We start from the raw sequence: 12,983 nt of genomic DNA, 5'->3' as shown, positions 1-12,983 counted from the left end.
GTATGGGAAATTGTACTTTGTGTATTTGTATGAAGCTTGATGAAATAGATTTATATTGATTGTATATTTATTTAATGTTTATCTAAATTTTAGATTCATAATGCTTGTTTGGAAATATTTTATTAAATAAAATTTAACTTTTTGCTTAGAAATAATCTCAAACTGAATTGCTTGAACCCAGGAGGTGGAGGTTGCAGTGAGCCAAGATTGTGCCACTGCACTCCAGCCTGGGCGACAGAATGAGACTCCGTCTCAAAAAAAAATTAAATAAATAAATAAAAGGAATAATCTCAAACCTGTAGAAAAGTTGCAAGAATAGGCCAGGCACATTGGCTCACGCCTATAATTCCAGAACTTTGGGAGGCCAGGTGGGTGGATCGCTTGAGGTCAGGAGTTGGAAACCAGCCTGGTCAACTTGATGAAACCCTGTCTCTACTAAAAATACAAAAATCAGCCGGGTGTGGTGGTGAACACCTGTAGTCCTAAGCTCTCGGGAGGCTGAGGCAGGAGAATTGCTTGAACCCGGGAGGCAGAGTTTGCAGTGAGCTGAGATCCTGCCACTTTACTCCAGCCTGGGTGACAGAGTCTCAAAAAAAGAAAAGTTGCAAGAATAAGAAAAGTACAAATAGCACTCATATGGTACAAATAATGCCCATATACCCTCATTGAGATTGACCTATTGTGAACATTTTACCTCATTTGTTTCTTCTGTGATCTCTCATTATCTGTGTGTATGTGTATGCACACAACATACACAAACAATGTACACATATATATATATTTAAAAACACTTGAGGGGGGCCAGGTGTGGTGGCTCATGCCTGTAATCCCAGTACTTTGGGAGGCTAGGCAGGCATATCATTTGAGGTCAGGAGTTCAAGACCATCCTGGCCAGCCTGGGGAAACCCCATCTCTACTAAAAATACAAAAATTAGCTGGGTGTGATGTGTGCCTATAGTCCCAGCTGCTCCAGAAGCTGAGGCAGGAGAACTGCATGAACCGGGGAGGCGAAGGTTGCAGTGGGCCGAGATTCTATGACTGCCCTCCAGCCTGCGTGACAGAGCGAGACTCCATCTCAAAAAACAAAAACAAAAACAAACAAAAAACACTTGAGGGGAAGTTGCTTGTATCATAGTTCTTTACCCCAAAAACATCAGTGTACATTTCCTAAGAGCTATTCTTTTACATAATCACAGTGCAGCTATCAATGTCAGCAAATTAAACATTGAGATAATACTTTTATTTAATCTACAGTCTGTATTGACCCACTTGACCCAATGATATCCTTTGTGGAATTTTTAATTTAAAAAAGGATTTTTTTCTACCTTAAAACTGTATGTACAAACTCGTGTACAAAGTTCACGTGACACTCAGTATAAAATTGTGCTATGGCCTCAGCTTCTAATATGTATTATATGTATAACACATATTAGAGTATATATAGAGTATATTTATGCTTATTTTATTTTTTAGGCGATTTTAAATAATTTTGTAGATAACTCGACTTTCAGTTGGGCACAGACTGGCATTCTAGGGTGCTATTTACACTCTATTTGCTGAGAATGCGTGTTCACCCTGACACCTGGGTTAAGCAGTTGTATTTAAATGTTTAATGGAATGCTCGTCCTGTTAATAGTATTCTCTATTACATCCTGAGAGCTGTGATTTAGAAATCTGCTTTACCGTCTATTGCTTGGATCTTAATTCTCTAACATGTTGTCATTCTTCTCCCTTGACTGTAGATCCCCCTTAGCACCTCTGGTACTGTACCGTACCTTGCCTTTCTGTCCAGGTTTGGTGGAATTGACCTATATATAAATGGTATAAAGAGGTAAGTGTTTGGTTTGCTCATGTGAAAATGTGAAATTTGAAATGATGAGTAAGAGCTATGACGTGAAGCCATTGGAACTAATCATATCAACAGCTATATATGGAAGATGAGTTTGTAGAACTTGTCCATATGGAATTTAATGGAATTAATCCAGTCAAGTTTTATTTAGGGAAGATTTTAGCATCTATATAGGATGTATTTCAGAACAAGAGGAATGATACTGTAATAAAATGTAAACACAGCAAATTAAAACCAGACAAAAATAGTTTACATGCAATATATTTAAAATTGGAATTAATGGAATTTAATTTTGAAGTAAAATATTAAGATGCCAAATTTAAAATTTGTAGGTTTTTATACATTTTTAATGTTGTTCATTGGAAAGTGATGATGTTTTCGTGGCTAGAAATAATAAAAAAAGATCTTTGTATGAACTACTTGAATATTTCATAGTTTTTGCATAAAGCATGGGACTCTTTTTTTTTTGCAACATGAGCAGGTTGGAGTTTGACTTTTAATGTCTCAATCAGCAGTAAAATTATTTATTTTATTGTATGATTTAGGAAATATTGTTTTAGGAATAAAAATATTTACTTATATCTGACTCTAAATGAATAAGCTTCAGTTCCTCAGGAGTTGTGTAACCAATTATATATAAGAATTAAATTTGTAGTTCAGCCACTATGAGAAGCAGTTGGAGATTTCTTAAAGAACTTGGAACTATCATTGGACCCAGCAATCCCATTACTAGGTATATACCCAAAGGAAAACAAATCATTCTACCAAAAGACACATGCACTCATATATTCATCGCAGCACTAGTCACAGTAGCAAAGACATGGAATTAACCAACCTAGGTGCCTACCAATGGTGGATTGAATTTTAAAATGTGGTACATATACACCATGGAATACTATGCAGCCATTAAAAAGAATGAAATCATGTCTTTTGCAGCTGGAGGCCATTATCCTAAGCAAATTAATGCAGGAACAGAAAACCAATACCACATGTTCTCACTTACAAGTGGGAGCTACACATTGGGTACATGTGGACATAAAGATGGGAACAGCAGACAACTAGAGGGGGAAGGGATGGGGGCAAGGGCTGAAAAACTATTAGGTACTATGCCCACTACCTGGGTGACAGGATTATTTGTACCCCAAACCTCAGCATTAGGCAATATACCCATGTAACAAACCTGCACATGTACTCCTTAATCTAAAATAAAACTTGAGGCTGGGCATGGTGGTTCACACTGTAACCCCAGCACTTTGGGAGGCTGAGGTGAGAGGATCACTTGAGCCCAGGAGTTTGAGACCAGCCTGGACGATATAGTGAGATCTCATCTCTACAAAAAACTTAAAAATTAGCTGAGCATGGTGGCATGCCCCAGGTACTCGGGAAGTTAAGGTGGGAGGATCACTTGAGCCCAGGAGGTGGAGGCTGCAGTGAGCCAAGATTGTGCCACTGCACTCCAGCCTGGGTGACAAAGTCAGACTCTGTCTCAAAAGAATAAAAATAATAAAAAATGAAAGTTGAAATTATAAATACACTATCTAGTTCATTGAAAAAAAACCCACAAAAGCCAATTAATATCAATTGATCAGAGAAAACTGTATTTAATATAAACAAAATATGGACAAAATCACAGAATGAATAACTGACCTTCCTAAGGGGATTTAAAAAATTAAATTTGATCCTGAAATATTAGAAAATTCTGGTATCATGGCTTTTATGATGGATGCATCACTGATGCAGTTTAGGTGTAAGAATTTGTGTCCTGGGGAGGGGGAGATAGGGAATTTATGTACATGGGTGTAGAGTTTTGATTTTGCAAGATAAAAATGTTCTAGAGATCTTTTGCACAACAATGTGAATATACTCAACACCTACTCAACTACACATTTAAAAATGGTTATGTTATTTGTGCATGTTTATGACAATTAAAAGAAAAGATGGCCGGGCATGGTGGCTCGTGCCTGTAATCCCAGCACTTTGGGAGGCCGAAGTGGGCAGATCACCTGAGGTCAGGAGTTCGAGACTAGCATAGCCAACATAGCAAAACCCCATCTCTACTAAAAATACAAAAATTAGTTGGGTGTGGTGGTGCGTGCCTGTAATCCCAGTGACTCGGGAGGCTGAGGCAGGAGTATCACTTGAACTCAGGAGGCAGAGGTTGTAGTGAGCCCAGATCACACCACTGCACTCCAGCCTGGGTGACAGAGTGAGACTTGGTCTTAATAAAAAAGGAATGAGTGCAGCAGCTCCAGCAAGAGTGACACAGTATCATCCCCTCCATGATGTGGAACTTCTCTGTGCTCTCTTTAGTTAGTGCTAAGTGGGGACTAAGATGATTTCCAGGCTCTTTCAAAAGAATGACAGTTTGTCTTGTAGGCTGCGTATTCTTGTTCTTGACATAAAACCATCCCAATTTTATGGATAAAGTTCTTGGGTGGACAGTAAACTAATATGAATAGTCTTTGTTGGGAAAGCTAAAGAACTGGAAAAACTGAAAGCAGGAGAGCCTTTTTTTCCTTATTGTGAAACTTGTCTAATAAATTTGAGATGAAAGAGATCATGAGTTACTCTCTTAAACATAAAAGGCTAAACATTTAAACTAAATTTGAAAGATTTCTGATTTACTTGTGAAGCAGAATTATCTTTGTTGTTGGAGACAATACATTATAGCGAACAGAGACTTCTTTTTCTAGCAATACGGTAGGCTATATACCATGAACAACACTTCTACTGAAAATAATTAAAATGCTGGATAAAAGGCAAAATATGTATGTACATTTTAATACATTACTGAGCTGGAATCTTCAGAGGCCAAACATAGAATAAAAATTGGGATCTAGAGAAGGGAGCATTCTACAAAGTCAGCTTCTCCCTGAGGCTATTGGCCAAATCCTGGTGAATTTGTGTATTCAGTTTTGCCATTTGGAGTATGGAGACAAGAGACAAAGCCTAGAAGGCCTTCCCAAGGTGGAAGGACTTAACAAAGGACCATCGCCTACAAAGTTGGGACCCTACATCCTCAGTGATTACAAATATAAACCTTCATCACAAAAGGGTACACTGAGGAAAACCACCTATTTCAACACTGGTGCTGAGTGAATAAGGGGAAAATTGTAATTACAAGTTGATTTGCATGAGGGTCTGTCCTTGAATTCATGCTATGTGGTCTGAAAAGTTTCGGGCAAGGAACTTTTTTGAGTAATCCTGGAGGGGGTGTGCCCTTCTGTGGAAGAATGCATCTTCAACCTATCCCTTAAAGAATTTCCAGAGATAAAGTGCCAAGTAACATCAGATCACACACAAAAAATCTTTAAAAACATATGAAGAGACAAAGAATGAGAACTGCAAACCAATAGATGTAATACCCAATAGAATCAGGTCTCCAAACACTCGAAATATTGGAACTATCAAAGAATGAGGACTACAAACCAATAGATGTCATATCAAATAGAATCAGGTCTCCAAACACTTGAAATATGAAACTATCAAAGAAGGAGGACTACAAACCAATAGATGTCATATCCAATAGAATCAGGTCTCCAACACTCGAAATATTGGAACTATCAAAGAATGAGGACTACAAACCAATAGATGTCATATCCAATAGAATCAGGTCTCCAAACACTTGAAATATTGGAACTATCAGATATGTAATCTAAAACCAGTGTTTTAATATGTTTAAAGAAATGAAAGAATAGATTCAAAATATGAATGCAAAACAGGCAATAAAATGAATATTTGAAGAAGTATAAAATAGAACTTCTGAAAAATCTGATTGTAGATCTAAAATACAGTGGATGGGTAAAAATAGTGGATTAAACACAGCTGAAAGGAACATTTGTGGACTGAGAGATAGCTCTGAAGAAATTATCTAGAATGCAGTACGGAAAATTAGGAGGACAGGCATAGGAGACTTGGAAGACAGGAAGAGGAGTCCTAATATACTTTTAATTGGATTTCCAAAAAGATACCTGTCTTAGTCTGTTTTGTGCTGCTATAACAGAATACCTGAGACTGGGTACTATAGTGTGTAAGAAAAGAAATTTATTTCTCATAGTTCTTGAAGCTGGGCAGTCCAAGATCAAGGCCTGCCCAGCCTTGGTGAGGGCCTCTTTACTGCATCCTTGCAGAGTGGAAGGAGGAAGGGCAAGAGAGTATTGGCACCCTCCTACAAGCCCTTTTATAAGGGCATCTGAGGCTGGGTGCAGTGGCTTACGCCTGTAATCCCAGGCTCCTGTGACCTGTGTGTCAATCAAGAAGGCTGATATTTTGTGTCTAGCACATGTTTTTAAGGCTTACCCATGTTACAGCATGAATTAGTACCTCATTCCTTTTTATGAATGAGCTCAAAATGTTTGGGAGGCCAAGGCGGGTGGATCACTTGAGGTTAGGAGTTCAAGACCAGCTTGGCCAACATGGCGAAACCCCGTCTCTACTAAAAATACAAAAATTAGCTGCGTGTGGTGGCGCGTGCCTGTGGTCCTAGCTACTTGCTTGGGAGGCTGAGGCAGGAGAATCACTTGAACCCAGGAGCCGAAGGTTGCAGTGAGTCAAGATTGTGCCACCGCACTCCTGCCTAGGCAACAGAGTGAGACTCCCATCTCAGGAAAAAAAAAAAAAATGCACCTAATCCTATTCAAGAGGGCGGAACCTTCAGGCCTAACCACCTCTTAATCCTCTCACAGTGGCAACACCTAAATTTTGGAGGAACACCTTCAACCCATAGCAGTATAAGAGAAAAAACAGGGCAGAAGTCATATTTGGAAAGATAATGGCTGAGAATCTCAAGCCAGATAAATAAAAAGAAATGCCTATCTAGACATTATCGCAGTGAAACTGCAGACATCAAAACCAAAGAGAAAATATTATAGGCAGTGAGAAGAAAAACAGAATTGACTTCAGAGGAGTGACAGTTAGACTGACACCAACCTCTCAACAGTGACAATGAAGGCTATAAGATAATGAAATAATCTTTTCAGTGTGCTGACATAAAATATTTGCCATCCCAGAACTCTATATTATATACTATATTTCTTTTCTTTTCTTTTTTTTTCTTTTTTCTTTTCTTTTTTTTTTTTTTTGAGACAGAGTCTTGCTGTGTCACCCAGGCTGGAGTGCAGTGGTGCGATCTCAGCTCACTGCAACCTCTGCCTCCTGGGTTCAAGCGGTTCTTCTGTCTCAACCTCCCAAGTAGCTGGGATTACAGGTGTGTGCCACCACACCAGCTAATTTTTGTACTTTTAGTGGAGATGGGGTTTTGCCATGTTGGCCAGGCTGGTCTCAAACTCCTGACCTCAGGTGATGCGCCCACCTCAGCCTCCCAAAGTGCTGGGATTATAGGCGTGAGCCACCGCACCCGACCTCTACTATATTTCTAAGAATAAGAGTAAGCTTTTTCTGTGGTAGCCATGGGACCCTCATCTACTGGTACCGGAGTAGTTGGAAAAAGTAGAAACATCTGGCACCTCTGCCTACTGTGTTCAGACAAGATCTCTTTCAACCAGACCTCGTATAATTTCTTCACATCAACTTGCATAAAAATAAGAGGTAGTGATTGCATTATCAAGTCATTACACTGGGGCTGGATTTTGTGACATAGTCAGAGGTGAAATTCAAATTCCCTGGATTTGTGGTGGTGGGATTTAATATTCTGGTCACAGCAATTCCCTTCTGGAAGTATGTTTGGGGATATCACTGTTCTTTTTTTTTTTTTTTGAGATGGAATTTTGCTCTTGTTGCCCAGGCTGGAGTGCAAGGGTGCGGTTTCGGCTCACCGCAACCTCTGCCTCCCGGGTTCAAGTGATTCTCCTGCCTCAGCCTCCCAAGGAGCCGGGATTACAGGTGCCCACCACCACATCCAGCTAATTTTGGTATTTTTAGTAGAGACAGGGTTTCGCCATATTAGCCAGGCTGGTCTCGAACTCCTGACCTCAGGTGATCCACCCGCCTCAGCTCCCAAAGTGCTGGGATTACAGGCGTGAGCCACCACACCCGGCTGGGATATCACATTTTATACCAGCCAAAATTTAATGCCATTGATAACATACAGTGAACATAACACAGAAAGAGTATGCCATCTCTTCTGTCCTGGCCTTGCCAGAGCTTGTCATGTATCAAAATCACCATATTGAGGAAGTTTCTGAATATCCGATAGTAATTGGTTAAGTTGGAAGCAGCATGAAGATTAAAAAGGTATGACCTGGAATGATATTTTAAAAGTCTCTGTCTCTGAGTATATGAGAGCTGGTAAGGGCAAAATGTGGAATTATTGTATCGAGCATAGAGGACCTTGTATCATCTATAATAATGGTAGAAACATCATCATCTCTTCAGAAACACCCAATGAATGATTTTGCTTAAAATGATCAGGCTGAACCTTTTGAGATTTGCTTCAGATGGACGTGTAGGACATTTCTACATATGGACGGAGAGGGCCCCGTGCATATTAGATAATCCGTGTGGCACTTGGTACGATGCTACTTCCATGAAGAATAACTACAATCGTTCGTGTACAAAACGGTCATTATAAATCTCAGCAGAAGTGTTTAAAAGCTTTCTGAGCACCACACAAGAAGACTTACTGAGAGTTCTGAAGAAAAATCTCCTAAAGGACCTGAGAATTCTGTTGAAGCTAAATTTATTCACCAGTACTGTGTATTGCAAGATTCTTTGGCAGTCTAGGTATCAGAGATTCAGATGGATAAAGGAAACAGCATCAACAGAGCATTAGTTCACAGAGTAGATGTGAAGCTGACTTTAGGCAGGTCTAGCTGACTCTAGCCTGTGGAAGAGAAGAAAGAAATAAGAAAGGCTTTTGGCCAGGCGTACGCCACCATGCCAGGCTAATTTTTGTATTTTTAGTAGAGACAGGGTTTCACCATGCTGGTCAGGCTGGTGTCAAACTCCCGACCTCAGGTGATCCGCCAGTCTTGGCCTCCTAAAGTGCTGGGATTACAGGCGTGAGCCAGGGCACCCAGCCAGAACCTATATTTTTTAAAAAGCCTGTTGCAAAACATCTTGAATTTGCATGCCTCTAAAGGTCAATTTGATTTGGACAGCTTATTTTGAATTTTTGAATATTATAGACATAAAAAGTAAGAAAACATTTTAAAAATAAAAACTGAGGGTTAAAGACATTTTTCAGACAAAAACTGAGACAGTTAATCTCCTGCAGATCTTGACTGAAAGATCTTGATTCTGCTAGAAGCAGAAGGAAAGTAATCCTAGATGAAAGGTCTGAGATTTTAGGAGTGAAAAGCAAAGAAAGTGGCAAAATATGGGTAAATAGAAATGATTTTTGGCTATATAAGGTGGTTACAAAAATGTCTATGTGTGTTAAATAAAAAGTTTAGAGTTAAAACATTAGACAATAGTCAGCTGAGTGTGGATAAATTGAGTTAAAGTTTTCTAAGATCTATTTGATAGCCAGCAGGAGGATAAATATATTAATTTTGTATGTTGAAATGTTACATATGCACATTGTGATTTTTAGGGTAACTGCTAAAGAATAGAAACAAAGTATTTAATTCCCAACATTTGGAAGAAAAATTGAAATGATTTTAAAATACTCAATCCAAAAGAAGGTAAGAAAGGGGGAAAAAATCTACAACAGATACTACAAATAGAGAACACAAATTTATAGACCTACCCCCCTCTGTATATAACATGACTACATTAAATGCAAAGGATCAAATATTTCAGTTAAAAGACAGAGATTATCAGACTGGATAAAAATTCCAGTTATTGACTTTTTGAAAATAGAAAGGATTAAAAAGACTAAAAGAAAAAGGATAGAAAAAATTATGCAATAGAAAAAATAAACAAAAGAAAGTGTAACTACATTAATTTCTGGCAAAATAAATTTTAAGACTTAAGGATTCAATTATCATGTAGTCCACTTAAAAGACAAAGATTGTCTGTCTAGATAACAAATAGTGAAATCCAGTAAGAGAAAAACCTAAACTCAAACATAAAGAAAGATTAAAAGTGAAAAGATTTAAAAAGACATACCATTCAATATTAATCTAAGGAAAGCTAGTGTCACTAAGTTACTATCTGACAATAAATGGTCATAGGCTGGGTTCTCCTGAAGCAGACACTGAGATGGAGTTTGGGAAGCAAGATGTAGATGAGGAAAAACACCTGTAAAGGGAAGCAGGCTGAAGCAGGATTAAGCAGAGGGAGAGGCTGAACTGCAATGCAGACCTGACAAAGCCTTGACCAGCTTGGCTAGAACTAGGCAGGAGGATGTGATTGGGAAGGGAAGGCTTCCTGGAGTTCCAAGGCTGTGTTCCATTGCTGCAGCTGGATGGGGGCGGGGGTTAAGTAACAAGCATTTGTTTAATTTTTATTCTTTAATTCCTTTTTTTGTTTGAGATGGAGTTTCGCTGTTGTCGTCCGGGTTGGAGTGCAATGGTGTGATCTCGGCTCACCGCAACCTCTGCCTCCCGGGTTCAAGTGATGCTCTTGCCTCAGCCTCCTAAGTAGTTGGGATTACAGGCATGCCCTACCACGCCCGGCTAATTCTGTATTTTTAGTAGAGATGGGGTTTCTCCATGTTGGTAAGGCTGGCCTCCAACTCCCGACCTCAGGTGATCCTCCCGCCTCAGTCTCCCAAACTGCTGGGATTACAGGCGTGAGCCACCATGCTTGGCTTATTCTTTAATTCCTAAACATTTTACAAATAGCGTTTTGTATCTATTGAATATATTATTGAAACAGTATTTAAGAGATTACATTTAACGTAGCATTATAGATTTGAATTCCTGATCAGGTCCTATCTTTAACTTGGGAACAGAACCCCTCTGAGACTCAGTTTCCTCCTATGTAAGGAATTCAATCTCTGCTGAGCACTCCAGTGTCTTCCCCTTACCCTTTGAAGTCGACTCCTTATCATGGCCCACAGACTCACGAGCCTGGCATCTGCCTCCATCTGAACATAGCCTGCACACCTTCTCATTGCCCATCCAGCTCTGGTCTCCCTGGCCTCCTTCCTGCTGACCCTGGGGTCTGCTGAGCTCCTGCCAGCCAAGGGCTTCATACCAGCTGCCTGTTCCCTTTGCTTTGCCTGGAAGGCTTCATGGCCCTTCACCTTGTGGGCCTCTATCCAAAAGACACTTGGCCAGAGAGACCTTCTGCTACCCACTCCATCCAAAGAGTCATCCCATCTTTCCCCATCTCCAATTTATCTCCCTGCCCATCTTTATTTTCTTCATGGCACCTTTTATTATTTCAACTCACATTACTTGTTTGCTTATTTCCCATTCGTCACTGTCACCAGTACAGGCAGTGTCTTCCTTAGCACCACGGCCCTAGACCTGGCAGGTAGGAGGCATGGACAGACATTGTAAAGTGGAGGGGCACCAGCTCTGCCTCCTCGTGTTCTCCTCCCACCCTCACCCTACCAGTTTGTCCCAAGGAGGGGCTCTGCAGTGGTTTGTAGATACACAGATAATGCAAAATAAAAACCAGTGAATAGGGACAAGCAGATGGAACCCAGGGACGGTATAGATGCATTGACCACGAAGCCCTTCACTGAGCAGCTGAAAGTGAGCCATTAAGGGGACGTAGAGCCCGACAGTGGTCAGGTCAAAGTGCTGCAGCTGCAGCAGAGAGGTTAGGAGCTGGATCTGAACCCAGAGCACCTGGGTCTGATGCTGGCGCCTCCACTTCCTCACATGTGACCTTCATTTTCCTCATCTATTAAGATCCCCGTCAGTCTCCTCGGTAAAGCAGGGATGATAATGGTCCCAAATCCATAGAGCTGTTGAGAGGCTTAAATGGGACGAGGCTTGTGAAGGCTTGGGACACAGAAAGTCCTCATTAAGTGTCAGCTGTAAGTATTTAATTTGCACATTACCTTAGGAGGAGTAAATGCTACTATATTTCATTTTATGGATGAGAAAACAGGCCAGGGGAAACAAAGTAATTTGCCCAGTTTCATGCTCCTGCAGACAGTAGCTTGTAAGAAATACCTTGCATTTTGAAATAGATTATTTGGAAATCCTTGTAATTTTGATCTCTGCATATCCTATGTAAACATTTATTTGGTTAAAATGTTTTAATAAATATATATTTTTTTATTTCTAAGGGGAGATGGGAATGAAATGAATTGCTGCCGCACATTAAGAGAACTTGAAATCCAAGTGGGAGAAAAGGTAATAGAGATTTTAAAGAAATGATTTCCCCCCACCCCACCCATTGTCAGCAGTAATTGTTAGTGGAGGTAGATGATAGAAAATGAGCCACACCTTGTCATCCGAGTTCTCACGTCAACGTTGTCTGACTAAATAGATCTTCTGATAACAAGCCAGTGCGAAAGCTTGTATTCCGACTACTTTGACTGTCTTGGATGGCATCTCTTTTGATGAGTGACACCAGCAGAAGTCCTGGAATATTAATTACTTTTGTATTAACTTTAGATCATTATTAGTAGGGCTGCCTTTTCTGTCTTTGTCTAAGACTGAGCAGGTTTTTCTTTAGAAAGGGAAAACGACTGCTTTGCAGCAGTCAATGCCAATCAAGAGCTGCATAGTAAAAATAACCAGTCAAACTCAAAGTGATATATACTTAAGTATTGAGTAATTTAGCCATGAAAGCTACTATGTGTTTAGAAAAAGAGCATATAGCATCGTTCCTATTTGCTGATTGTGGTTAGATCTCACAGCACACAGCTAAGGCGGGGAGGAGATGATAATGTCATTCAAGGGTTGGAATCAGACTCCTTTTTAAAATGCATTTGGGCCTGTCAGTTACATGAGCAGTTTGAGAATCATGGTTTAATTTATTTGATTCAATATGTTGGTTTGAAATGTGACAAATTTTCTTTCTTTTTTGAACTCTTCTGAGACTCATATATTTCATACTCAAAAATAGCCAGAGATCCACAAAATGTTTGTCTCAATTTCCCTAGCTGATACCATTAACACCAGAAAATTCATCTCAATATGATAATTTCTTAGCATTATGTGTTTCTAAAAACCTGTTTCACTATAGTTGATATTATTCGGAACCCAGGTATAATTGTCTGCTGCTTTTGCTGTGACCCATTTGTTATTCTGCAAGAATTTTGTCGTGCAATTGATATTACTTAGGGGTATATGTCTTCTTACTCTTTAAACTGTGTTCATCATGA

The 12,983-nt window shown here is 39.7% G+C and overlaps 1 protein-coding gene across 19 annotated transcripts in view; it reads left to right on the top strand.

Moving 5' to 3' along the window:
- The window catches only part of EFCAB6 (EF-hand calcium binding domain 6), a 283,240-nt gene that overhangs the window by 45,357 nt on the left and 224,900 nt on the right, over positions 1-12,983 (top strand). For 13 of the 19 annotated variants that reach the window (XR_010155956.1, XR_010155963.1, XR_010155962.1 and 10 more), the window contains 2 exons: positions 1,743-1,831; positions 11,940-12,006. The exons of 2 other annotated variants lie outside the window; for them this stretch is intronic. Coding sequence is in view for 9 of the 17 variants with exons in the window: in XM_016939334.4 (XP_016794823.3) it covers positions 1,743-1,831; positions 11,940-12,006 (156 nt within the window). In the remaining 8 variants the exon portion in view is untranslated. Of the gene's footprint in view, positions 1-1,742; positions 1,832-9,341; positions 9,433-11,556; positions 11,685-11,939; positions 12,007-12,983 lie in introns of those variants that run through there. 4 more of the 19 variants (XR_010155959.1, XM_063807697.1, XM_063807696.1 and 1 more) reach the window with 2 other exon arrangements.

Source organism: Pan troglodytes, chromosome 23 (genome assembly GCF_028858775.2).
Source record: "Pan troglodytes isolate AG18354 chromosome 23, NHGRI_mPanTro3-v2.0_pri, whole genome shotgun sequence".
Classification (NCBI taxonomy): Eukaryota; Metazoa; Chordata; class Mammalia; order Primates; family Hominidae; genus Pan; species Pan troglodytes.
The sequence above is the reverse complement of the archived record's forward strand: the minus strand, read 5'-3'. Positions and strand labels throughout refer to the sequence as shown.